The sequence below is a fragment of the Eulemur rufifrons genome, chromosome 15 (assembly GCF_041146395.1).
Source record: "Eulemur rufifrons isolate Redbay chromosome 15, OSU_ERuf_1, whole genome shotgun sequence".
In the NCBI taxonomy this organism is placed as follows: Eukaryota; Metazoa; Chordata; class Mammalia; order Primates; family Lemuridae; genus Eulemur; species Eulemur rufifrons.
In genome coordinates, this window is record NC_090997.1 from 5,142,799 (window position 1) to 5,170,450 (window position 27,652).

General features: G+C 43.2%; 1 protein-coding gene across 5 annotated transcripts in view; it reads left to right on the forward strand.

Moving 5' to 3' along the window:
- Positions 1–27,652, forward strand: part of ANKS1A (ankyrin repeat and sterile alpha motif domain containing 1A) — a 188,147-nt gene that overhangs the window by 81,375 nt on the left and 79,120 nt on the right. For all 5 annotated transcript variants that reach the window (XM_069488647.1, XM_069488650.1, XM_069488649.1 and 2 more), the window contains 7 exons: positions 3,329–3,625; positions 4,372–4,447; positions 4,734–4,835; positions 4,935–5,036; positions 6,369–6,565; positions 11,681–11,773; positions 16,961–17,081. In XM_069488647.1, coding sequence (XP_069344748.1) covers positions 3,329–3,625; positions 4,372–4,447; positions 4,734–4,835; positions 4,935–5,036; positions 6,369–6,565; positions 11,681–11,773; positions 16,961–17,081 — 988 coding nt within the window. The remainder of the gene's footprint in view (positions 1–3,328; positions 3,626–4,371; positions 4,448–4,733; positions 4,836–4,934; positions 5,037–6,368; positions 6,566–11,680; positions 11,774–16,960; positions 17,082–27,652) is intronic.

Here is a 27,652-nt window from a genome sequence, read left to right on the forward strand (position 1 = left end):
GAGCTGTAGGCTAGGTATCCCTAACTTAGGCATCTGTCAACAGTGGATAAGTGTACAGTTGGGCTATATAATCTAAGCACTGGGAGGTGATGGTCCTGAAATAGTTCCAAGAAGAGAAAGGCCATGGAAATGTTTCTGTACAATTTTCTACTGCCCGTAGTTTATGCATATATATATATATATAATGGGTTTATACATTGAGTGGAGTCTCCAGATTTAAGGGGTACACATAGGAATCCCTACTTAGAAGGACTGACCATAGCAAGGAAAAATGTAAGTGGGTTGCAAGATGGGTAGGAATGGAGAGTTTGTGCAAAGGCTTTAGGGAGAATCTGGGTATTGCATTTCAGTCCCCTTCTTCAGTCCGGACTCATAGTAATATGATTCTGGGAACTCTTGAGGTATTGTAAGCACCTGTGATATGATTTGGAAGGTGTGAAAGGGAGAGATTCCAAACGATGAGGAGTTTGTGCTTCTCCTTAGAATACTTCTCTTTCCCTTGGGTCCATGAATCAACACTTCATAATAGTTTCCTGGGCCTTACCCTCTGAGGTGCTACCTTGGCAAATCTGAGGTTGGGCCTCCTACTAGTTATTTTTAAGGTCCCATCTTCTATGTAATTCCACAATGAAGCTGGTTTAAGAACCACTGATAGCTTCTGCCCTGACAGTTGTCAGGCTCAAAGGAGAAGCAGTACTAAGAGCTCATTGTGATGGCCTGTGTTCAGTGGTAGAGAGATGTGGTCACCACAGACAGAAAATGAGTGTTATTGTTACCAGACTATGTCTGGCAAGACTGAAACCTAAGTAAGATGCTCCCTACCCCGTGCATATCAGCATAGCTTTCTGCAGAGATGTGGTTAGACCATTTTTAACACAAGGCAGGAAATTTACCAGTAGTACTCAAGACCTGGCCTTTAGCAGGATAGCTTTGTGGCAGCTGCCTTCATTTTGGCAAAAAAGAAACAGAGAAGACTTTTCTTTTTCTTTTCTTTCTTTCTGACAGGGTCTCACTGTTTCGCCCAGGCAGGGGTGCAGTGGCACCAATTATAGCTCACTGTAACCTTGAACTCTTGGGCTCAAGAATCCTCCCACCTCAGCCTCCCCAATAGCTGGGACTACAGGCGTGTGCTACCACGCCCAGCTAACTTTTTTTTATTTTTTGTAGTGACGAAGTCTCACTATGTTGCCCAGGCTGGTCTCAACTCTTCACCTCAAGTAGTCCTCCTGCCTCAGCCTCCCACAGTGCTGGGATTATAAGTGTGAGCCACCTCACCCAGCCTTTTTGTTTTTTTTCTTGCTGAATGGTTTAGAGTTTTACGGTTCTTCAGACCCTAATGGCATACTTTTTATAAAATCAAGACAAATTATTCTGGTTTTGGGGAGACAACTTGGATATAAAAGAGACAGTAGTATTTGCTTCTGAATAAACAGAAGTTTTTCTGGATTGGTGTTTTAATAAGAATAAGCTGACTTTCTTGGCCCTTGCTGTCACACTAACCTTGAGATGTAAAATCCAAAGAATCCTCTTAAACTTCTTTGGGTTGCCACACAGCCCCAGAATCGCTTTACAGAAAGATCCTGTGAGCTTTTGTGGATGTAGCTGTCCTTTCATCATGAGAAAGTGAAGTGACAAGTCTAAGTTTGCTCAGGAACTCATGCCATAGTTTAATAGGAAATGGACATTCTAAATGAATGTTCCATGAGGTTTGTTTGGCACAGGGAACCTCAGGGAGTTGCTTTCTGCCCAGCGTTCCCCTTGCTCCAGACTTTCAGGTTGTGGTGGGACTCGCAGCTGGGGGCCCAGTTGTGTGGCGGGTGGCCATTGCGACAGGCCGTGTTCCGTGGCCGGGGAAGGCTGTCTGCACCTTCTTGGCAGCTGCCCTCTTTGAGCTGTGTTTGAGCTCCGTGCAGCCTCCTCTGCATCTCTGTTTATCTGTGTGCATTTATCTTTGCATGTGGCTCCTGCTTCCACCTTTTTCTGTCCTTATTTCATTTTTAAATTTTTCTTTGCCATCATTCTGGCCTTTTGGAGCCTTGCTCCCAGCAGCTCTGGATCTTTCTGGTATACTTGGTATAGCTGGAAAAAAAATGATGCAGTCAAATGCCAAATCAAAAGCAGATGGAATTGCATGCATGTTTGGGTAACTCCTAATCTGTTACTTTTAATGTTATTAATAGAATTAAAGCAATTGTAGAAACATTTAATTTTTGACCAGTGAAAGGTGCACAGTATTGACTCGATGGACAAACCCTCTCTTAAGCTTTGTTTCCCAAAAGTAACAGAAGCCTCCTGAATAAATTCAGGAATCTCAAAATCTTGTGGGAGAATTATTTTCATTTAGTGCTTCTCAAAAGGGAGAGGTCATGGAAATAATTTTATTTCTCCTCTAATTATACGTTGTCAATAGTAGTAAAAGAAAAGGCACAATTGGAATGACTAACATTCTGCTTCTGATGGTTGATAAAGCAAAAAATTCTCCCATTTTATCCCAGATTCTGTCTTTAGTTTGAAACAAAATTGGCATTAGAGGACCATGGGGTTATGAGTTTGAATCGATGACAGTGTTACATTTGAATATTTTGCACCTCTCATACAAAACATTCCAGCGTCTGATTGCATCTTTCTTACATGAGAAACCCTTCCCTGAGCTGGCTGCTGTGTTAATGAAGTAGCTACTGCATGCCTCGGTCGGTGCAGGCTCCTGGAGCTACGCCGTGCAGTGCAGGGACCCCCGTGCCCCTGTGGCGGAGCCCGAGTGCTTCCCTGCCCTGGAAATGGCTGTTTGGCTGATACCCGAGGGTGATTTTTGGTGCTCTGCTCTGTTACTTTCATTGTTGGCTGATTGATTTGCATGTAAGAAACTACACAGATGACAAACTTTTTTTAAAAAGCTTATGTGTGAGGCAGTGGATGGCTGACAAATCCAGAATGGGAACCACAGGGTTGAATGAGTATAAATTGTTGTAAAACCACTTGAAGTTTAAAATGCAACAATGGCAGTGATATTATTGGTATTCATCTGTGCCAGGGCTTCTACCAAGTGTTCACTCTCCTTATAATCCGGAGACACTTCCTTCGTGGCACACAGGGGACTGCCATTGCATGGGAGATGACTGCTCCCCTCTTGCGGTTGCTGGGGAGGATGTGGCTGACTGGAGCAGTGAGGCTGGTGTGGGGGAGTACGCCTACATTCTCACTCATATTAGTTCCCGAGTATTGCTGCTATTTTTTCATTGGAATTTCAGTGGTTTTACATGTGACTGTCCCAGTCAGGTGCCAGTGTTCCAGTTACCTTTCTGACGTGATCTACTTGTTGACCCTTTAGAACAATGACAACGAGACGGCCCTGCATTGTGCCGCGCAGTATGGCCACACGGAGGTGGTGAAGGTGCTCTTAGAGGAGCTAACGGACCCGACCATGCGCAACAACAAATTCGAGACACCTCTGGACCTGGCAGCACTTTACGGGCGACTGGAGGTGGTGAAGATGCTCCTCAATGCGCACCCCAACCTCTTGAGCTGCAACACTAAGAAGCACACCCCTCTGCACCTGGCAGCAAGGAACGGCCACAAAGCCGTGGTCCAGGTCCTCCTTGATGCTGGCATGGACAGCAACTACCAGGTAGCAGGGTGGGGGGAGGCGCCTCCCAGGCTTCAGGGGACTCAGTTTGGAAAAGACACAAGACCGTGCTGCTGGGCTGTGTTCTTTATTCAGCACGTTTCACATCATGTCGCAAATGCTTCCATTCTGTGACTCGTTTTAACGTGAAACTTTAGAAACAAATGAACTCCCCCAGTGAGTCTGTTTTTTTGTTTCTTTTTGGGGTGTAATATGTAGTCATTAAACCCCGAAAAGAAGTGCTTATGGGCTATCCCAAAATTAGGAAAGTTTCATTATCTTCCTTTACGTGTGTTCCGACTGCCACCATTTAACACCTCCAAGGTCTCAGGGAGTCGACGCTGCCCACAGGAGACTGAGCCTTCCCGTTCAGATGAATGACTCCCTGGGCCTGGCGTTGACCAAACGGCATTTGATGTGCAGGTGTTTTTCTTCCCTTCTGCTTGTCTGCTCACTGCTCCTTCCATCCAGGAAGGTAGAGTTTTGAGGAGTCTGACCAATAGGTGGCTCCAAGAGTAACCTTGTCATCATTCACATGTGGCCTGCTGGTGGCACACACACAGCCTTGATGTGTGGGCCACAACTGTGGTTTTGGAATCCATACAAGAAAAGTTGGAAAGATAATGATAGAGGGCTTTGTGTGGTTTATTTTATTTTGTGTCTCTTCTCGTCTCTGTCCCGTTTGTCGTGTGAGGCCACGCCAAACTGTTCTGATGACATCCTGCTCTGCGCTCTCGTTTGCTTTCCAGACGGAGATGGGCAGTGCTTTGCATGAGGCTGCTTTGTTTGGCAAGACCGATGTGGTGCAAATCCTGCTGGCTGCAGGTGAGAGGTCGGCAGCGCTCTTGTCTACACAGCATGCCAGGGTTGGGATTGTTTCTCCCTAACCTCCCCAGAGGAGGATTTTTGCTGGCTGCATTTTGAACCCAACATGTGTGTCTCCACTGGTTGATTACAAATGTGTCAATTGTTCTTGAATAGCTGGATTAAATGGCTTTGGATGAAACATGTTGGTCATGCTGCTGGGATCCTTAGGTGTCCTTGAATTTGACCTTCTTGTGGCTGGCTTGAAAATGCTTACCCCCCTGGTCCACCTGGTATGCCTTTCTAGGAATTGATGTCAACATAAAAGATAACCGTGGACTGACTGCTCTAGACACTGTCCGGGAGCTGCCTTCTCAAAAGAGCCAGCAGATAGCAGCACTAATTGAAGGTATCTGTCCATCTCTGTGTCTGGGTGACCAAGGGACACACTAACCAAACCTAGGCATTTGTATTTGGTGCAGCTGTTAAAAAAATTTCTTCCACGTAGATCATATGACTGGAAAAAGAAGTGCAAAGGAGGTGGATAAAACTCCCACACCCCAGCCACCTCCCATCTCCAGTGTGGACTCCATGTCACAGAAGTCTCAGGGTAAGGTAACTCTGCTCTGCCAGTAAAGGGGCGCTCAGCTTGAAAAGAGTTGAACATTCTTGGGCAGAATGGAAAAATCTCAATTTAAATAATTTAGGGGGTTGTGAGTAGTTAAGTTTATCTTCAGTTTATTTTTTTCCCACTATATGGAGTTTTACTGGACATGGCTTAGGCCTTTCCCTATGGGCCTCTTCTTTCCTACTTTATTTTTTTGTCCACTTTTATAGTTGGTTCTATGAGATCTATCCTGGGATGCACAGTAGAGACGATCATCCCAGGGTGAATTCAGATCTCTGTGAAACCTGTTTCGAATACGCGGTAGTGCCTTGCACATAACTGACCCACAGTAAATATTAAATGAGGGCTGTGCATGGCAGATTTTGGTGGTGTCATTTGGCAAACAAATGTGGTCTGTATGCAGGTGTAGGCAGTCCGGCCTCTCCGTCATTAGTCAGGATCCACCTTTTTATTAATAGATTTATTGAGCACCCTTTCGGGTCCTCAGTATAATGAACGACGAAGACAAAGACTTACTGACACTTTTCCCCAAATATAAATCACAATAAAGAAGGCTAGAAAAACAGAACAAAGCTAAAAATGAAAAAGGGAAAGGAATTTTCCAGAGGAGTGCGGAGATGTAAGGGCCAAAGTGTGCCCAGCCTGTCTTCACTGTGGATTCCTTGTTTCCCCCCAAGCACTTTTTTTCTTGATTTTATAATCTGCTAGTAATGGGCTTAGTAGTTCACTAAACTCCTAGCTTTCAAGGATTTTACATTTATGATTTTGACTATCTGAAAGTGACCCAGAGATGCCTGGTCTCTAACAGTTAGTAATTTTGCAGAGCCCGCAGTTTGGACGCAGGTGTTAGCTGGATCTCTGAGGGTGTTAGCCAGCAAGGGAGGCCGACAGCTGCTCAGCGCCTCCGTCTCGGAAGGGCTGTGCTGTCTTCCATCGTGCTTGAGCACATAGAGGCTCGTGTTAAAGAATTTAAAGGATTGCTTAAGTTTTCCGGTTATGTGTTGTTGCATTTTATGGGTTAAGTCTACGCTATCATGGTGTTGAGGTATTTGGGGATTTTGAGGTCTTGGGAGGTATCCCTTATAGATGTCAGGGTTTTCCATATTGAATTAGAGAAAAATCTGTTCAGATCTCAGGGTATAAAGAACAGCTGAAACTCTTTCTCCCTGTCCATGGAGGAAAATAATCATTTTCCTGCTCCGGGGTGGTGTTAGAATTCAGGTGGCGGAAGAGGCTTTGGGCCGCTGCAGTGGTTGGAACCCAAGATTGTGCTCCCCTTTTATTGACTCTCTTGCCCTCCAACCTCCCCTTCAGGTGATGTGGAGAAAGCAGTGACTGAACTGATTATCGATTTTGACACAAATGCTGAAGAGGAGGGTCCCTACGAGGCGCTGTACAACGCTGTCTCCTGCCATTCGTTAGACAGCATGGCCAGCGGGCGATCATCTGACCGAGACTCCGTGAACAAGGAGGCTGAGGCAGCAGGAGCGAAAGCTGCTGGAGTGAGGCCGGTGTGTGGCCCGGGCCCTGGCCCTCCTGGGGCTGTGTTGGCTGCTGCCTGTACGGCGGGGGACGGGGGGCGGGGGGGGGGGGGGACACTGGCGGGGAGGGCAGTGTGACCTGGTGCTGCTCCTGTGTCAAGCGCCTGGGGCCAGCTCCTTCTGCTCTTCCTCACGGGGCTCTGCCACGTCTCTCTCGCTCAGGGTGGTAAAACTACACAGACCACGTTGAGGAAGAGTCTTGGTTTTCCCAATTTCAGTATAACCAGTTTGCATCTTTCCATTACTCCGTTGGCCTTAGAGCAAATTAAAGGATTTTATTGCTATTTAGCCTTAGTGCTGCTTTTGCCTTTGAGATCTTTGCTATGTATCATCTGTTTTCTCTCTGGAAAGCAGAAGCATACAGTGAAAGAGGCTCACCAAAATGATTTCCTGCCTGCTCCAAGTACATGCTCACGTTCCATTTGCCCTCGAGGAGTTCCCCGTTTGGATTTGGGCACGTTGTGTATTCAGCAGAGTTGTAGCAAGGCTTAAGCAGATATCGTATTTATTACTTTCTGGTGTTCTGGTTTTATCCAAGTGTAACGCCTCTGGCCATTGAGCTAACAGGATGAGAACAACTCTGAGTTTTTTCTTCTCAAGGCCCACCTTCCCATCTTACTGCTTCTTTCTCTAGCACAGATGCTCCTCACCTTACGATGGGGTTACCTCCCAGTAAACCCATCATTAAGTTGAAAATATCATAAATCAAAGATGCATTTAATGCCAGAGAGGCAGTTCAAATCAAACTGGGGAAAAATGCATTTAATGCACCTCACCGGCCGGGCGCGGTGGCTCACGCCTGTAATCCTAGCACTCTGGGAGGCCGAGGCGGGTGGATCGCTCAAGGTCAGGAGTTCGAGACCAGCCTGAGCAATGAGCGAGACCTCGTCTCTACTAAAAATAGAAAGAAATTATCTGGCCAACTAAAATATATATAGAAAAAAAAAATTAGCCGGGCATGGTGGCGCATGCCTGTAGTCCCAGCTACTCGGGAGGCTGAGGCAGTAGGATTGCTTAAGCCCAGGCGTTTGAGGTTGCTGTGAGCTAGGCTGACGCCACGGCACTCACTCTAGCCTGGGCAACAAAGCGACACTCTGTCTCAAAAAAAAAAAAAATGCACCTCACCTACTGAATGTCATAGCTTAGCCTTGCCTACCTTAAATGTGCTCAAAACACTTACGTTAGCCTTGGGCAAGATCATCTAACACAAAGCTTATTTTATAATAAAGTATTGGCTGTCTCACATATTTCGTTGAATACTATACTGAAAGTGAAAAACAGAATGGTTGTGTGGACACTGGAAGTATGGTTTCTATTGAATGTGTATCACTTTTGCACCATTGTAAAGCTGAAAAATTGTAAGTCAAACCTTCATAAGTCAGGGACCATCTGTACTTGCTTTAACTTGCAGTCTTATACGTTGTCCTCAAGACCCCTACCCTCCCTTCCTCCCCAGGGTTATGCTGTGAGTCTAGACCTGAATCGCTGATCCCCCTGACCTTCCTTCCTGCAGTGCCAGGCAGGATAATTTGAGGTTTTATGCACTGCCCCTTAGCTAAACTGGCCGTTGCTCTGACAGATTCTTGGTGCTGACCCCATCTTGGAACATATTTTCAGGTATATGTTATTTCTCCTTGGAGAGGCTGGCCTTTCCTTTTTCGTCTGAATCTGGCTTGTGACCATTTTGATGATCTTTTGGCCGTTAGGTAATTCTTGGTCTTTTTAGGTGTGCCTGGGGAGTGGCTGGTGATTCTTGGAATGTTCTTTTTAGTTAGGCTCCTTACCCTATGCTACTCTGCCCTGAAATGGTCCCAACATTTTAGTATGGATCTTGGAAAGGCCCACAGTCTGCTGGTAGCCCACCAGAGTGGGTGTCGTCAAGCACTGTGACAAAACTCCTCGTGAATAGTGAACTCAAGTACCTCTGCTGAGCCCCACTAGCATAGTGCTTCTATAGACTGAGCTAGTTTTTGTCACTTCTTTCACTGTTAGGCACAAATGATTTAAGCAAATGCAGCTGTGGAGGAAGGCCTTGCTTTAATGGGTATTTACAGGTGATGTCCGTTAGGGGGAGCTGGAGCCTTTGCAAAAAGCGGCTCAGGGTTGCTGAGAATAACCGAGTTCCTGTGATTGATTTACACAAGTCTCTTTGTTCCATCCCACTCTAGGAATCAGTCTCCTATGGTCTTGCTAAGTAGAAATGGATGCATATTGGGGTGCATGCTTTGCCATTTTTAATTGTGTGTGTTGTGGCTGTGCTGTCTTCCCAGTCCTTGGTAGTTAACTATGGCCAAGGGACTGTTCTGCGTCTTAGTAAACATAGTGGATGGTGTTTCTAAATCAGCTCTGTACTTCCGGGCCCCTACTCCAAAGTTTTCACACTAGAAAAAAAGAGGCTCACAGGTACTTCTGTTTGCTGCCAGTGTCCCTGGTGATCACTTCTTCCATAAAGGGCTTTCATATTGTTCTTTCTAGGCCTTTTTAGCTTTGAAAAAGTTCCTAGAATGGGCCTTTTGTTGTTGTTGTGGTTCATTTTGTTTTTCTTCAGCTACTGTGTTCCCAAGGTTGGCTTACTGGTGAAGGATATGAGCCTGCTCCTTTTGCTGTTCCCTTCCTTACAAGGTAACACTGGGACCAGGTTCCTGCACTTCCAAAGCAAAGAAGGGTGGGAAAAGTGGAACCTAGTGGGAAATCTGATCCAAAAAGTTTTGTTTGGCTTGAACTTACAGACCTGTTTTGAAGCTGTTGCCATTGGGCATCTACCCAGTTCCAGGAACCATGGGAATGACCAACTTATCAAGATAGAATACTGAACAGTGAAGCATGTTTTAAGAGAGAGATCATGAATGCTAAAATGCTAACTCTGGTAGCTTCTGAAACATCTTTCCTTGTAGATTTCCCTGAGCTCTTGTATAACTCAGCATTTACCTCTGTCCTGGCTTTCTGAAATCTTACCATGCTCCTGTTTAGCAGCATGGTAAGCTAACCTTCAAGCCAGGGAATGAGCCTACACATCACCTTCTGTTTCTGACCCCTACTCCCTTTGGCAGGAACACTGATTATCAAGCATGACCAGGGCTTTGGAATATAAATGATGCTAAAGCTACTGCAGGTGTAATGGCAAATCTCTCTTCAGCTTTTAGCAGGTTTCCTTCTCCAAGATCACTCTGTGTATTCCTGAAATTGTTTGCCTATGATCTATTAATAATGAGTCCAGTGTCTCCTTTTCAGTGAATTTCTTGCTCTAGGGCAGGGGTTGGCAAACAATAGTCAGGAGCAGCTACCTGTTTTTATAAATAAAGTTTTTTTTTTTTTTTAACATTGCCACACTCATTCATTTACATATTATCTGTGGCTACTTTTGTACTACAATGGCAAAGTTGACTGCAAAGCCTAAAATACTTACTATGTGGCCTTTTGACACAATCACTACTGCAAATAGACAACCTACAGAATGGGAGAAAATATTTGCATGCTATACATACGATAAAGGGCTGATAACCAGACTCTATAAAGAACTCAAGCAAATCAGCAAGAAAAAAATCAAACAACCACATTAAAAAGTGGGCAAAAGACATGAACAGCCACTTTCCAAAAGAAGATAGACTAATGGCCAAAAAACACATGAAAAATTACTTAACGTCTTTAATCATCAAGGAAATACAAATCAAACCATAATGAGATATCACCCAACTCCAGTGAGAATGGCTGCTATCAAAAAGTCCCAAAACAATAGATGCTGGTGAGGATGCAGAGAGAAAGTACACTTATACACTGTTGGTGGGACTGCAAACTAGTACAACCTCTATGTAAAGTAGTATGGAGATACCTCAAAGAATTAAAAGTAGATCTACCATTTGATCCAGAAATCTCACTACTAGGTATTTGCCCAAAGGAAAAAAAGACATTTTATAAAAAAGACACTTGCACTCAAATGTTTATAGCAGCACAATTCACAATCGCAAAGATATGGAAACAACCCAAGTGCCCATCAATACATGAATGGATTAATAAAATGTGGTATATGTATACCATAGAGTACTACTCAGCCATAAAATAAAAATGGTGATCTAGTATCTTTTATAATAACCTAGTTGGAACTGGAGATGATTCTTCTTAGTGAAGTATGGCAAGAATGGAAAAACAAACACCATATGTGCTCAATACTAAATTGGAACTAATTGATCAACACTTATATACACATTTGGAAGTAAAACTCAAGCGAAATCAAGTAGATGGGAGGGGGGAGGATGGGATGGGTGAATTCACACCTAACAGGTACAATGCACACTATCTGGGGGATGGGCACACTTATAACTCTGACTCAGACTGTACAAAAGCAAATTATGTAACCAAGACGTGTGTACCCCTGTAAAGTACTGAAATTAAAAAAAAATACTGTATGTCCTTTTAAGAAAAAGCTTGCCAGTCTCTGCTTGAGAGCAGACAACTGAATATTCCTTTTTAAAATGGGCTTAGATGAAATAGGATTTTCATATACTAATGATATATAATGCGTATTATTGAAGGAGACAACCAAGGATAAGAGATCAGTTTTGAGCTTTTTGCTAATAAATGGGGATAGACCTGTATCAGAGCATTAAAGTTTGACGAGGAATTGATGTTTTTGTTCTTGATTACTTTCCTCATTATTGCCTCAATACCTTTGGTTTGTTAGAACTATTTCACAAGTTGATTCTTTTGATCTTGTGTTTCCTCTTTTTAGAGTATACTGAACATTGAGCCACTGATTTTCCTATACTAAAGTTTTATGTATTTGTGAAGGACGTTTTCTAACAAGGCAGTTATGTGTTTTCAGTGCTGGCATTTCTCACTGTGGTCTAGAATGTGAAAGAGGTGTTTATGATCTGTGCCGCAGACATCGAAAACCATGGAGCGTGCTAATTGAATTGTGTATGTGTGCAGAGTTCTCTATCTGTTCAGAGACTGAACCTTGACTTTAGTGTCTCAGGGGAGTTCTTTACATTGTTCTTTTCATTTCCAAGGGCTAAGGTAAGGGTAAGCCAAAAAGTTAGATGCTTGAAAAAAGAGATAGTAGAAATAATTTTTTTTTCTCTTCTGCAGAGGGAACGTCCACCGCCTCCAGCAAAGCCACCACCCGATGAAGAGGAGGAAGACCGAATAGATAAGAAGTATTTTCCCTTGACAGCTTCTGAGGTAGAGGGTTGAGGGTTTATTCCCGTCACTGAAATTTGAGTTTGTTGGAAAGTGCATTAATGTGTGCTCAAAGAAGACTTTGCTTTCTTATCACCTTTTGGATTGTAAATTTGTATTGTGTGTGCCAGTAATCTGGAACAAGGCCTTCAAACTCAAATACTAAACAAAGAATTTTAATATAGCTCTCTAGCAGACAGGCCAATTATTGATCTACCATACCAAATGGAAAGTGAAACACGCACATTTTCTCCTGGCTCCAATAAGCTGAACAGTCTCACTTTTTGCATTTATACCTATGTTGTCTTTTGTTTGTTTTTTGTTTTTCGAGGCAGATCCTTGCTATGTTACTCAGGCTGGCCTTGAGCTCCTGGCCTCAAGAGATCCTCCACCTCAGCCTCTTGAATAGCTGAGATTACAAGCGTGCGCCACCAAGCCCACTCTACCTGTGTTGTCTCTTGATTCAAGATACAGAATCTCCCTAATCAGTGTTCTCTAGACTGTGCCACAGTAGCAGGTTTTGGTGGTTCTGCCCCAAACCTCTTAGTTCTGTTTTTGCATTTTCCCTGTGCATTTCCCATGAAGACTCTACACGAGAACAAATGTGGATTAAGTCATGAAGATTCAATTAGAAAAGAAATAGGAATTATATGGGATAGGCAGGCAGGAAGATTCAAGAAGGTTATTTGAAAATAATAGTCTACCTTTTAAAAAAGAAATGTTATCATGGGGCAAATAACTCAATCACTTAAGTGTGTGAAGAAAATTGTTTTCCTTGATCTTTTGCCTTCAAAATGCTCCTTTAACACTTCCTGCTATTCAGAGAATGTATTTATGGAGTATTTATTCAAAATATTATATAATTTTAATAGTTATTTTGTAGCTCATTCAATGCCCTATTGTTCTCTAATTTAAAAATCAGCTGATATAAACCAGTTAATTAAGTCTCATCACTTTATCCCTAGAAGTCTTAGTTAATAATTTTTTACAGTATTGCCATGGACCATCGAGACAGGTTCTTTTATTCAATATAAACACAACGGAACCAGAAGGACGGCTTTAGTTTAACAAAATGTATAAATATGAGGAAGCCGTTTTTAAAATGTAAAAGTCAGTGTTGGAGATAGGGGAAGATGTCTGTGCTAGGTACAAATTCTGTCCTTATTTATTTCTGTCCCTTAATTATAAATACTTAATGTCTCAACTGAGGGTCTCTAGAATTGCAGCCTTCTATTATTACCTCTGAGTAATAATACATTGAGTAGATACAAGTGCATGTAGTAAACCCCTATACCTTTTTATATAAATAGGCGTTTGTTTCATTACTCCCTTTTTTACAAGGAGAAACTTAGTAATATGAAGCATATTCAGTTAGGGCTGTGTCTCTGTGAATGCCTTGTGCTGCCTCTTTAACAAAGACTTGAATTAAAATTCCTAGTGCCCAAGGATAGGGGCAAGGCTCTTAAAGAAATACTGTATTGTACTCAGGACTTTCTATTCTCCCAAGACTTTCTAAAGCGTACAGCTTGGCAATAACACAGTGTCAAGAGGTGGGGGTGGGAGTGGAGGAAGAAATCTCTGTCTTACTCTTCTAGATGGGAGAGTCTGAGATATATTTTCTAGAACTTGCTTCTGAATAGCCTGGAATTCTGGATCAGTTGGACCAGCAGAGTTGGTATTTGGAAGACGGTGAGAGCCCTGCATTTGCTTATTTGCTGGTGATTATAGGTCCATGAATGTAGAGGTAATAAGGCCTGGGTCATTATCCTTTTAATGATTCAGGCGTATTTTGTTCATATGCTATAGTTTGAGTGGATAGATCTTCTCTAAAAGTGTACTGATTTTTTTTTTTTACTCTGTGATCTTTCACCATCTTTTCTTATACTCTCAAAACTTTAATACCCTAAACCTCATCTCTCAGGAGATACTGGCGTCATCAAACTTAGGCTTTTGTATTTAGCAAGCAATCTGCCCCAATGTTTTTATCCCTATTCCTGGGGCTTGTCCTTGTCAGGTGACCCATAGAAACCTTTAGGGGAAGCTGGAGCATGCCTGGCTCTAGGAGAGCTTTTAGATTAATGACCTGATCATGAAACTGGCTTTAAAAAATTAGACACGTGCACACACACATGCTATTTAGATGTTTTTGTCCCACCAAATGGGCTGCCAGCTGCATCAGGACTGACTGCAGTCTTCCCTCTGTTCAGATATGCTAAATGTTCATGGAGACTGCAGCTGCTGTGGTATCTCTTCCCGGAAAGCTGCTCACACCCCAGCTGGACATTCCACTGGTCACAGTTAGGTGGTGACTGCTCATAGCTTTTCTCTGCAGCAGAAATGTTGCTTTCCACATAGCAGAAAATACATATATTTTGGCTTTGATTTACTGCCAGCCCTGGAGGAAAGGGGAAAAAAAGATTAAGGAGTAATTTAGTAAAGAGCAGAATCCTTTCTGTTGAAAATCAGTTATTGCCATATTCACTATGACATAGGGCTTCCTGAGTGGGAGCTGGGACGGCTCAAAGAAAAACAGTTTATTGCTTTATTGTGAGATTTTAATCCCATAGCTGGGAGGGGCCAGCACCAAGAAGAAAAGATCACCCTAATTCTTGTCTGGCTATTAGCAGGGGACTCTCATCAGACATCTGAAGGAGGGAAAGGGTTCTAAATTGGATGCAGAAAAAAAACGAAAGGTAGAACAAATGAGGCCAATCAGGTGCAGAATCAGGGGAGTTGAGTTTTATGGCGGTGGCTCTGTGGGAAGCTCTCATGGAACCTTGGGCAAGTCTCTGGACCTCTCTGTGAAGCAGGGTTGTCATCTGCAAATGAAAGGGCTGGAACCAGGTACTCTCTAGTTGTGACTGTGCTGGTGAGGGTCCCTTCCAGCTCTGATATTTGATGATCTCTGCTTCCATTTTCCTGCGCAGGAGCCAGGCACGGAGCGAACACAGGTCCAGTGGGCCTGATTTGCCAGATGGGAGTTATCAGCCCTTGAGAAGAAAGGGTATTATAGGCTGGGCATCCAGGCTGTCAATTCCCTGCCTCTCAGGGACGCATGCCTGGGGCTGCATGCGAGCTCTTGCTGTGTGCAGAGCACTCACCCAGTCAGATTTCCAGGGCCCTGCATAAATGATAGCTATGGGCATGTAGACCTGCACAACACAAATTCCTGCCTGTAAAGCCAGTGGTATTAAGTTGACACAGTGTGAACTGCCTAATGGTCCCTCTTTTTTCCTTAATTGTGTTCCTAAAGAGGCCAGGAATAAGTAATAGGGGCAAATGGATCATTGTAATGAAATAGCTTTTAGCTTCCAGGTAGCTTGCACTAAGTGGAGGTTCCTGCTGTGCTTAGCAGAATTTTGAAAAGAGACTATCCTTCTGCCTTTAGTGTGGCAGCCTTGTTAACAAATAGGAGCTGCAGTTTTTCTTTAGTCTGAGGCTGCTAGAGTCCTTGTCTCATTAGGCCGTAACACAGTGGGCTCTGCCTTGAAGAAGCAAAAAAACCCTGGTGAATCACAAACTTGATGCATTTCCAGTGAGCTGTGGGATGTGTCAGCGTGGGAGGAGGTTTCTCTGTATGCCACAGAATCACATTTATAGGGTTCCATTCATTGTGTTAGGTGGAATTGGGAATTCCTCTCACTCCCCCACCCCCTTATTCATAATACATTACTTGTAGCCAAATTGCTCAAAAAGATCTTGTGCTTTGGTTTGCTCTTCTCATAGCTTAGTATTAATGCTAGCTTATTCCTATTCTACCCGGAAACACATTGGACTCTTAGGACAGCTGCACCAGAATTACCTTCTAAAGCAAGGATCTCCATTTTCTCTTTCAGTGTGGCCGTGGCATTATCCATGCTGTTTCTGGCTGGGTTCGAGGGAAAGCGTGGCTACTCTGGTACTATGACTAGCTGTGGCCACCAGGCCCTCAGGTGACCAAAGCCTCATAGTTGTCAGGAGTAGGAGAGTAGGAGGCAGTTCTGGTTTAGTTATTTCATCAGAGACAGTTGGCTGCCTGGATTAGGGATTTCTTAGTAGACAGAGCTGTTTTTTCCTTACTGAAATTCAAACGTTCTAGCTACTTGACTCTTCAGAGCAGAGATTAGTGGAAGTAATTTAAAACCGTTGTTATCATAAATGTGGTAGGAAACCAGCTTTTGGGAAATCATTGCCTATAACCCCCAGGACCTCTGAAGAAAGCCTCACAAAAATAGAAATGGACTTATAGACCACTTGGTTCCTAGTAAATGTCGAACATTGAGGGTCAGTCAGTCATTTTGGTTCCTCCTGAAGAAAGTGGGAAGGAGTCCAGCCTTCGGATAGTGTATGTGCATCTTGGGAAGGAAACATGGAGAAGGCTGGCCTTTATGATGGAGAATGGCTAAGAGCTGCTTGGGAGGTATTATCCACAGAAAAGAGATCATGTAGACCAGCCTTGTCCCCACGTCCCCAACCTTTATGGCACCAGGGACCAGTTTTATGGAAGACAGTTTTTCCATGGTTTTTGGGTGATTCAAGCACATTACATTTTTTGTGCAGTCAAACCTCTCTGCCAGTGATAATCTGTATTTGCAGCCACTCCCCAGTGCCAGCATCACCGCCTCAGCTCCACCTCAGATCATCAGGCACTAGATTCTCATAAGGAGCTCGCAACCTAGATCCCTCCGTGCACAGTTTATAGTAGTGTTCATCCTCCTATGAGAATCTAATGCCGCCACTGATCTGACAGGAGGCAGAGCTCAGGCGCTGATGCGAGCAATGGGAAGTGGCTGTAAATACAGATGAAGCTCCCTGGCTGACTGCTCACCTCCTGGTGTGCGGCCCAGTTCCTAACAGGCCACGACTGGTACCGGTCTGTGGCCCGGGGGTTGGGGACCGCAGATGTAGACCACTGTGGACATGGGAGAAGCAAGGGAAAGAAGGATGTTGGATTTCACTTAAAATTTTTGACAAATAAAGCGAGGCAAAGAAAGGGGAGTATTCTGTTCAAAGGCCATTGAGATTTGAGGTACAGGTGTATATCCAGAAAGGCAGTTGTGACTTTATGTGACACTTGAGTTATTCACCTTCTCTTCCCTGCCTCCCTTCCTCTCAGTTGAAAAAGGAGCCAATAATCTCAGATTTGTTCCCCACCGCCTGTCTTACTTTTAGCCACGTGCATGAGATGCACCGGTTGTTTCTCTCTCTTAGGTCCTGGCCGTGAGACCCCGGATACAGGGGAGTGCAGCCAGGGAAGAGGATGAGCACCCTTATGAGCTGTTGTTAACGGCAGAGACAAAGAAGCTGGTATCGGTGGATGGAAAAACAAAAGGTACATTTCCCCCCAACTCCTCAGCAGAAACAACTCCAAAGGGATTTTGCAAGTGTGTGATCCTGGGTGGAAGGGGAGGATGATGTAGCTATGATGTTCCTTGGGTGGGGCGGCTGGGTTTCAGTTGGGTGGGGACAGTCTGGGGTGGGGAGTGCATTGTAGCTTTTGTTTTCAATACCTGAACTGTATGCCCTGGGCTGGAGTTGGCCGCCATCTTCATCACGAGAAGCAAGGAAAAGGTTAGATCAGACAAGGTGATAACTGTGGGAGGAGAGACCGCCAGTGCTGTGGCAGAGATTGATTTGGGGTCTCAAATCATAAACCCTTGAGTTAATGCTGTGGAAAAATAAGCCCAACAAGTCAGTCCCTTTGGGTTCAGGCTGACAGCACAGACTCTGCTTTTGAGTCCTGACCTCAGAGTGAGAGGCTCCTGGGGAGGGGCCCGTGATTGGCTGCCACCCCGTAACTAGAGTGCTCTGTCGCCTTGGCCTACTTTCATTGCCTCTGCAAAATTCAGTTTCCTCTGTAAGGGAGTGAGTGCTGCAGTACTGAGATCCAGCCCATCGATGTAAATGCAGTCACGACAGAGGTGAGTGTGCACTGCTGGAGAATTTGTGTCAACCCCTGTTCTCCTAAGGAAGAACAAGAAGGGGCAATGCAATTCCCACTGCGGTTTTAAGGAACTCTTGCGGCCTTTCCCAGCTCTCCATAACTTGCAGGTAATAGGTCCTTTGTGGGGTATTAATGCCTCCGTTCAACCCTAAGACAGTCCGTGGTTCAGGTAAGAATGGGGGATGAGGTGTTTTCCTTTGAAATATCCTTTGCTAGACCTGTCAGAGGGTAGGGGTGTCAAGACGTACGCATGTGTGTATGACATTGTAGACCTTATTTTTAATGGTCCTATTTAAAAGGTTTTCTTTTCTGGCATGCAGAAACTTTGTGGTCATTTTCATAGTAGTTTTTTTGTTTTATTTTGTATTTTATGGTTTCCATTTGGAGCTGTTAAAAAAGTTATAATTTAGATATGGTAAAAGTTATCCTTTTTTTTGTATACAGTTCTGTGAGTTTTAACAAATACAGTTATATAACTGCCACCACAATCAAAATACAGAATAGTTTCATTACACAAAAAAATTTTCCCATGTCCATTTCTGGTCAGCCCCTCACCCTTCCCTAATCCTTGGCAACCACTGCTGTGACGTCTGTCCCAATCGTTTTGCTTTTTCCTGAATGTCACATAAATGGAATCATACAGTCTATAGCCTGGGGACTCTGGCCCCTTTCACTTAGCATAATGCATTTGAAATTCATCCATGTTGTTGCATATACCGGTAATTTGTTCCTTTTCATTGCCGAATATTGTCCCACTGTATGGATATACCTCAGTTTATATCTAGGGACATTTGGGTCATTTACAGTTCTTGGCAATTACAAATAAAGCTACTATCAACATTCACATACAGGCAGGCTTTTGTGTGACCATAAGTTCTCATTTCACTTGGATATTATACCTAGAAATGGGATGGCTGGGCCCTAGGAAATAATAACTTTATAAGAAACCACCAAACCATTTTTCAGAGTGGTTGTACCGTTTTACATTCTCATCATAGGACTTCAGTTGCTGTGTGCATTCTCCTCAGTGCTTAATGTTGTCAGGTTTAAAAAATTTTAGCCATTCTGATGGGTATATAGTGATATCTCATTAATGGATTTGGTCTATATTTCCCTAATGGCTGAAGATTTTAACATCTGTTAATATGATTTTTGCTATCCTTCTATCTAGGGAAATGTCTATTCAAATCTTTTGCTTATTTAAAAAAAATGCTTTGTTTTCTGATTATTGAGTTATGAATTCTTTATATATTTTAGATACAAGTTCTCTACCAGATATGTAATTTTCTCCCAGTTTGTGACTTGTCTTTTTATTCCCTTAATAGTGTCTTTTAAAGAGCAGAGTTTCTTAATTTTGATAAAGTTCAGTTTATCCTTTTTTTTAATGGATAAGGTCACAAATATTTTTCCTTATTGTTTTTTCTGGAAATTTTATAGCTTTAGGTATTACATTTAGACCTATGATCCCATTTTGAGTTAATTTTTGAATATGATGTGAGGTATGGATCAAGATTCATTTTTTTTTTACATACGGATATCCAATTGTTTCAGCCCTATTTGTTGAAAAGACTGTCTTTTCTCCATTGAATTGCCTTGGCAAATTTGTTATTCTTTTTTCAGAGTTGTTTTAGATGGTCTAGTTCCATTGTCTTTCAAATTTAGATTCAGCTTGTTGATTTCTACAAAAAGTCCTGCTGGGATTTTGATTAGGATTGCATTGAATCTATATAGCAGTTTGGGAAGAACTGTTAACCTGTATTCAGTCTTCTAATCATGTTGGTAGATTTTTAATTAAAACATTTAGAGAGGGTGGAGTAGAACACTAATGCTGTCTCCAGTCATTTGATAATAAATCATACTGAAATTAACCCTTAAAGAACAAGCAATTAATTTAATGCTCTGAAAATGGTTTTTAGTGAGGAAAGAATCTTTAGCATTGGAGGGAGATTCCAATTCTTTCTCTTTCAGATGTTTCATCTGGAACCACTTGGTTCAACCTTTGGAAGAAAGAAAAGGGGAAAGTCAGACAAACTTCATAAATGGGGCTGGTCTCCTTGGCTGCCAACTGCCCTTGATAGGGATTTTCTATCCCCAGGTCTAGAGATCTTCAGGTTAAGAAGGGAACTACCAAGGAGGACTTAGGACCTCACATCTGATCCTCCTTTGCTTTGGTTTCTTCCAGCTCTACAGTATTGGGCTAAGTGTTGATAGTAGATGGTGTAGGAAGCAGCTTTAATTGAACCACAGCCTGCGGCATGAGCCTGTCTCCAGGCTTGCTGCTTGGACCACTCAAAGAGCTTTCAGACAAAGGGATTGAGACATTCAATATGAAAACGGGCTCTGCCAGTTTCTCAGAAGCCCTGCCTGTCCTGGCAGCCTGGCAGGAGAAGCTGGCCTGGAAGGAATGCCTGCCAGGGTTGGTAAAAGTGAGGTACAACAGCAGACCACGTTGTGGGTTAGTAAATACTAAATCTTTTCGGCTTGTCCGTTAATGTCATTAACTTATGCAGCTTTTATGAATTAATTGATTAGCGTTCCAAAGTCCGTGTTCATGAGACTTTCAGAGCTTTTAGCCCCTCTTTAATATATAATTCACGAAACTACATTGTGAGGGATAAGATGGGAGATCTTTTTTAATTTTTAAATTATATTAGAATATGCTCACTGAAAAGAAAAAAGCATTCAGACTTTACAGAAGTGAATGTAAATATGATGCTAAGGTTCTTCTCACCTCCCTGCTACTCAGTTGTGGAAATAACCATTTTGAACGTGTGATGTACGCTTTAGGGCCATTTGCCGTCTTGGTACACAAGTGACTACATGAAATTCTTTTGTTTGTGTTTAACCTAACAAGGGATCATATTTTACAAACTGTTTTACAAACTTGTTTTTTGTCTTACCTTGTCTATAGATCATGGATACAATTTTGTTATGATTCTTAAAATCTACTTATTCTTTTTTAATGACTGTTAAATATCCCATAACTCATTTTTCTATTCTCCATTTGATGAATGTTTAAGTTGTCTACAGGATCTCTCTGTTACGAATTATGCTGCTGTGGACATTCTGTACGCATGTTGCTACATGCTTACAAGAGTACTTCTCTGAAAGAGATTGACGAACGTAGAGCTCGCCGGTCAGAGTGTGCATGGTCAGATCTAATTGGTGGCGCTGACTGCCCTCCCGTAGTGGGGAGAGGGCCCCTCTTCCCCGGACCGTCACCCGCACCGTGTGCTGTCACTCTTTACTGTTTCTCACCAGGACAAGCAAAAAAAGTGTCTTTTGAGATTAGCATTTGCCTAATCTAATGAAATCGAGCATTTTATCTCATTGATTAGTGTTATAATATTTAGTCTCTGAGTTAGCTATCTTTTTTCTTTCTATTTTTCTAAATGGAAATGAATGGTAGTGGAAATACTTTTTATAGCTACCTATAATATTTGGCCAAAGTGGTACTCGGAGGAAAGTTTATGTCTTAAAGTCATTTGTTAAAAAACAGGGAAGATTAAAACTTAACCAAAAGAAAGTAGCAGAGTACTTAATGAGAGAGTATTAAGGGATTATTAAAGAGACAAAAGCAGACGGTATACTTCACAATACTTTATGGTATGCATGTCATACTTTATGGTTTACTTTGTGATTAACATGTTAAAGAAAGCAGATATAATGAAGTAAAGAAACCAAAGGAGACTTGATCATTAAAATGAAAATGTATTTTTTTAAAAAAAGATTTCTGACCGTTCTGATAAAGGGAAGAGAAAAAAACCACTACATGTAGGAATGATATAAAGTGTAAGCACAAATTCAGAGATTTTAGAAATTAACAATAAGAGAGTTCTAAGCCGGGAGAGTTGGGGTCCGTTACCGTGCCTGGTTGAAGCGGGTTGCCGCGGCACCTGTGCCTGCCGACCAGGAGTGCTGACGTCCCGCCCTGCGCAGGGCAGCCCTGCAGAGGGAAGAGCTTTCCCGCCCAGAGGTGGCGTCTGTGCCTACAGAAATGACAAACACTGACAGAAGCCGAAAGCTTTAATACATCCATGAAGTAGAAAGCCCATCCCCTCCAAAGAGATGCTAAGCCCACGTAGCTTTGTGACAGTTTTATTAAACTGGGTATTCCTGTTACTTAAATGGTTTCAACTATAGAAAAAGTCATTATTCAGGGCAGGCGTCACCGAGAGCAGTGTTTCCCATTTTGCTTAGCATGGTCGTCTGTTTCTGTTCAGGGTGGGACTCTGCTCACTGGACACTCTGGACGTATGACCACTCAGAGAAACAGTGGACAACTTTCCAGGTTTGACAGCACGTGGGAAAGTAGCCAGGAGCTCTAAAAGCCGTATTGTTCTCTGTGGTGCTTTTTTATAGCATCCACTAATAGCATTTGGATCCAGGTGAAGTGGTACTTAGTGGCGACAATGATGAATGATTATCTGAAGACAGAGATACATGTGGACCCTTTGGCATGCAGCTACACTTCTGAGGTTTTTTAGGTTTAAGTCAGTGTTCCTGAGAGCTTGCCTTTGGGTCTTTGCGCAGTTTGTGCATGGGCATGCAGACCTTAATCCTTTTAAAGGGGAAGAAACTGTTGCTTTAGCTTCTCTACTCCAGCATCAGAGTACCAGTTCATTAGCCTTTGGGGAATTCTATAGTGTAAATCTTGGCTTTTCCATTTGCCAGTTTAGGATTGTGTTTTCTCGGGAGTGTTTTCATTTGGAGTCCCACTTTCACTGTTGGTTTAGTGAGATTTCAGAAAGAAGAGAAAATAGGTACCTATGTTCAATCTACCATTTTACCTAAAAGTGCAGGCTAGCTTTTTTTAAGAGACAGGATCTTGCTCTGTTGCCCAGACCAGAGTGCAGTGTTGCAATCATAGCTCACTGCAGCCCTGAACTCTCCTGGGCTCAAGTGATCTTCCTGCCTCAGCTTCCCAAGTGGCTGGTACTACAGGTGTGGGCCACTATGCTTGGTTGTTTTTTTTTTTTTTTTTTTGTTTGTTTGTTTTTGGTAGAGATGGGGTCTTACTAAGTTGCTCAAGCTAGCCCTGAACTCCTGGGCTCAAGCGATCCTTCCACCTCGGCCCCCAAAGTGCTGGGATTACAGGCGTGAGCCACTGCACCTGGTCCAGGCTAACTTTTTAAGGTAGATGGCAAGGAATAAGTTTGGGTGCTTTTCCCAAAGGCAGAAAATATAAATGAGACAGTTTAACAAGCCGTTAACATGGATGAACCTTGAGGGTATTATGCTAAGTGAAATAAGCCAGTCATAGACAAATATAGTATGATTCCATTTACATGAGATACTTTGAGTAGTCAAAATCATAAAGACAGGAAGTACAGTGGTGCTTGCCAGGGGCTGGGGGGAGAGAGGAATGGGGAGTTATTGTTTAATGATTATAGAGTTTTGGTTTTACGAGATGAAAAGAGTAGAAAATCTGAAGGAATTGGCAAAACAAAACAAAACAAAACAAAAAACAGCACTTTGCCTCTCACCTTCTTGCATTAGAGGAGCTTTTGCAAAGAGCCCTGCTGTATAACTGCTTTCTTCCTATCGATTTATGTTTTGGAGTTGGAATAGTTCACTTTTCTTTCCATTATGGAACAAGTCCAAGCCTTGTGAACTGCACGTTTAAATTTCTTTCCACCAAATGTGTCAACATCCATTTATATACATATGTGTACATGAGACATTGTAAAATAATCAAAAGAGGGCAGAATATGTTAAATTGGTAGAATAGAATTCCACGTGATAGGCAGAAGTAAGGAGAAAGGAGAAGGCACTCCAGGCAGGGGGCGTGGCGTAAACAGCAGTGAGCTGATGGGAGAAGATAGAAGGGAGTTTGGATAATGGTAAGTAGTCCAGTTTGCTGGAACAAAGGGAACTTGTCATGGAGTATTGGATCTCCAGTGTCACTCTTTATTCCAAGAACAGTACAGTGTTGTTGAAGCTCTTTGAATAGGGTGACAGGATAGCAGCCATACTTAAAGAATACATAATTGTGGACTCTTAGATTGCTTAGGCTGGGACAAACTAGAGACAGGGATACTTTAAAGTCAAGAGACTTCAAGGAGTCTCTTGAAGGTAATTAGAGCCCAGTAGGAAGCTATAGGAAGGAGAGTAGGAATGGGAGAGATACTGAGGAAGTAGAATTAACAAGACCATACAACAAAATGTGGAAGAATGAGGAGAGGGTATTCAGGATGATTCTGAGGTTTTGAGCATGGTTAATTGAGAAAATTGTGTATCGCTAACAGAAATAGGGAATTGAGGGAGGGGCACAGTTGAAGGAAGATATTAAGTCCAATTTTGAATATGTTAAGGTGTTTTAGGCACCAGAGAATATCCAAGTTTACTCCATAAACACTTGGAAATGTGGGTCTGATGTTCGAGAGATGTTGAGATTAGAAATACAGATTCATGAGTCATCCAAATTGAGGTGATGGTTAACATAAAAGAGAATCAGTTGCTGAAAGACTAGAGAGATGGAAGAAGTCAAGAATAGAACTTGTATTTAGAGGCACAAGGGGAAAGAAACACAGGAAGAAAACTAGAATAATGCAGTTTCTTAGAAGCCAAGGCCGATTGTGACAGAAAACCCAAAATAACTGCAGTTTAAATAAGAGAGATGTTCAGAGGAAGGCTAGGTGGCAGTTCATGATTGTCAAGGACCGAGTCTCCTTCTGCTGTCTCATGGTTCAAGGTGGCTATTCAAGTTCACACCATCAGCATGAAGGAAGAAAGGGGAGACGGACACTTTAAAGACAGCTCCCAAAAGTTACACATACCACTCTCACTTATAACCCATTGGCCAGGACTTGGTCATGTGGTTACACCCAGCTACAAAGGAGATGGGAAATGTAGTCTTTATTCTAGGTGGCTGTGAAGCTATCTAAAAACCCCACAACCAAGGAAGAAGGAGAGAGTGGGGTATTGGAGGCAACTGGTAAACAGTGTTCATTGATATGTCTAGAAGGGTGAACACTAGGAAAAGTGTTAGGCAATTAGAAGGCCATTGGGTATATCCTAACTAGGGAGATAATGTCTCTGAGATAGGTGGGAAAAGAGGAAATTACCCCCAAATTTTGACATGGCATTGAGAGTAGCAGTAGGAATTTTGATCTAAGTCTTCTCAGGAAATTCGTGTGATTATCCTCCAGGAGTACAGGTGCTGTGGGTAAAGATGATGGTTTGAAAAGAACAGAAAAGATGAGGAATTGGTCTTATAATATCATAGTTTTCAAGAAATGTATAAAAGGATTGCTGGGCCCGGTAATCAGGCTTGCATTTGAATTCTTGCTCTACCACTTATTGGCTGGTGACCTTTATTTAGGGAGTCATTTAACTTCTTTACGCCTCAGTTTCTACATTTAGAGTAGGGATACTAATTCTTACCTCATGGTTGTGAACATTAAAAAGAAAATGCTTGGCACAGTGTCTGGCACAGGACGACTAGTACTTCATAAATGGTGCTGTCGGAAGCCAGCTGAGTTGGGTGAATTGGTAGAGGATTCAGCCAGTTGTTTCTTGAGTATTTAACAGGGCTCAACATTCCAGCAACTGGAGATGAGAAAGCAAATGGCTGTGATGCCCAGTGCTGAAACTGGCAGAAGATCAAGGGGAACAAAGACAGCAAATGTGCTATTAAATTAGGCATGGTTAGATATCGTGGCTGGTTGGAAACTAATCCAGGCAAAGCTGGTACATTGAAAAATAGGGAAGCTTAGGGGGCCAGAGGTCCAGTGATTGGCAGTGAATAGACTCTTCGGGAGGAGTTTAAGGAAATGGGGGAACCATAAGGTTATGAGGTGATTTGGACCAAATCAGCGTGGAACAGCCTTACGTCCCAAAGCTGGGCTGCACCTGTGGACACCAAGGTGAGTACAGATGCTTCCTAGTCTGAAGATTCTCCACCATGGTGTTACATGTAATCCTGACCCAAACTTGCAAAACTTCTGACCTTCTCTGGCATTTGAGTTTTATTCTGCCTGGTTAACAGGGCCACTTGAAACCAACTGTTTGGACTCCTTTGCAGAGTTGGGAGGAAGGAAACCAACCTCTGTGTACAGTGTTAGCATGATGAGCTGAGTTCAGAAATGGCTGTAAATGGAAAATGATGACAATGATAGCAGCTGTCATTTACTGAATGCTTCCTATGGGCCAGCCACTGTGCTGAGTTCATTTACATTGATTATGTCATTGTATATCTCAAGACAAATCTTCAGAGTGGGGGCTATTTTTATCCATGTTTAATAGATGAGGAAGAAGAGGTTAGGTATTAGAGCTGAGGCTTAAGCCCTAGTCTGGCTGAGTCCAAAGCCCGGGCTTTTACCCATGAAGCTAAAACCGTTTCATCAGAAGCCCTGCTGCTATTCTTTATATCATAGAACTGGAAGGGACCTTGGAGAGGTCATCTAATCACAGATTCAAACCCTACTGAATCTCAGGACCCCAGAGAATACATTCCAGCCACTCATTTTTTGAAAGAGACCTAGAGAAGAAAAGTCACAGGGCTGGGACTACAACTTGGGCCTCTTGAATCCCAGTCTGCCTCTTGTTCTGTTTCTCAGGTTGCTATGGACCAGAATGGACTCTCAGTCTATCTGTCTTATCAGATCTCAGTCTTCAGCAAATGTCTGCATAACCTGGTCAGGACCCTCCTTCTGGGGAAAGCATGGTGACCCTCTAAAAGCAGCCAGGTACTTAGGCATTCTCCTGGACATACGTGGTTTTTGTTGCTCACCATAGTGACTAGGCAGTTGGAGGATTCCAGTCCTAATGGAACAGAGAAAGCAGAACAACCTGGGAAACTGGGTACCAGCCTTCTGGGTCTGAGGGTTGATTTGAATAACTCCCCACATGAGCTGCATTTTTCAGCCTTAATTTAATGGGCAGAAGTGACTGACAATGTGTAAATGTTAAAATGTTATTATTCAAAGCCCTTGAGATCCCGTGGATCATAGTGGTAATTAAAATGCAACACAGAAGACCCCTTGCTTCAGCAGCTCACAGGGTAAAAGGGAAATGAGTAAAGATCGGAAGTGGCTGGTGTGTCCTATTCGGTAGAGCAGCTGGCCTTGATGTACGGGAGGGTCAGAAACGGCCTCCCTCTCTGTGTACTGTCACCTCCTTGTTTGTCTCCTAGAAGGGCAGACTGTGAGCGGGGCAGAGGGCAGTGTGGGGGAGTGTCAGAAGCTGCCTAGGTGCCCAGTGGAAGCACAGTGATTCCCATCGGAAGGAAGGCCTCAGGCCTAAGGGTCCTCTTCTGCCACTCCACTGGTCCCAGAGAACTTTCGTGTCTCTGCCTTTTCGAATGTATTTCTACTTCTCTTTTTTTTGTTGTTGTTGAGACAGAGTCTCACTTTGTTGCCCAGGCTAGAGTGAGTGCCGTGGCGTCAGCCTAGCTCACAGCAACCTCAGACTCCTGGCTTAAGCGATCCTACTGCCTCAGCCTCCCGAGTAGCTGGGACTACAGGCATGCGCCACTATGCCCAGCTAATTTTTTCTATATAGATTTTTAGTTGTCCGTATAATTTCTTTCTATTTTTAGTAGAGACGGGGTCTCGCTCTTGCTCAGGCTGGTCTCGAACTCCTGACCTCGAGCGATCCACTCGCCTCGGCCTCCCAGAGTGCTAGGATTACAGGCGTGAGCCACCGCGCCCGGCCTCTACTTCTCTTTAAGCCTGGCAAGGTCTTCTTCTTCAATAACCAACTCAAAAGCTATTCCTCTGAGAAGCCTCCTAGTTCAAAGTAATCATGCTTTCCTTTCTGCCCACGGTGCTTGTGGTTTATGCCTTTCTTTAAAGCATCTATTAGGCCGGGCGCGGTGGCTCACGCCTGTAATCCTAGCACTTTGGGAGGCCGAGGCGGGTGGATCGCTCGAGGTCAGGAGTTCGAGACCAGCCTGAGCAAGAGCGAGACCCCGTCTCTACTAAAAATAGAAAGAAATTACCCTAGGCAACAGAGTG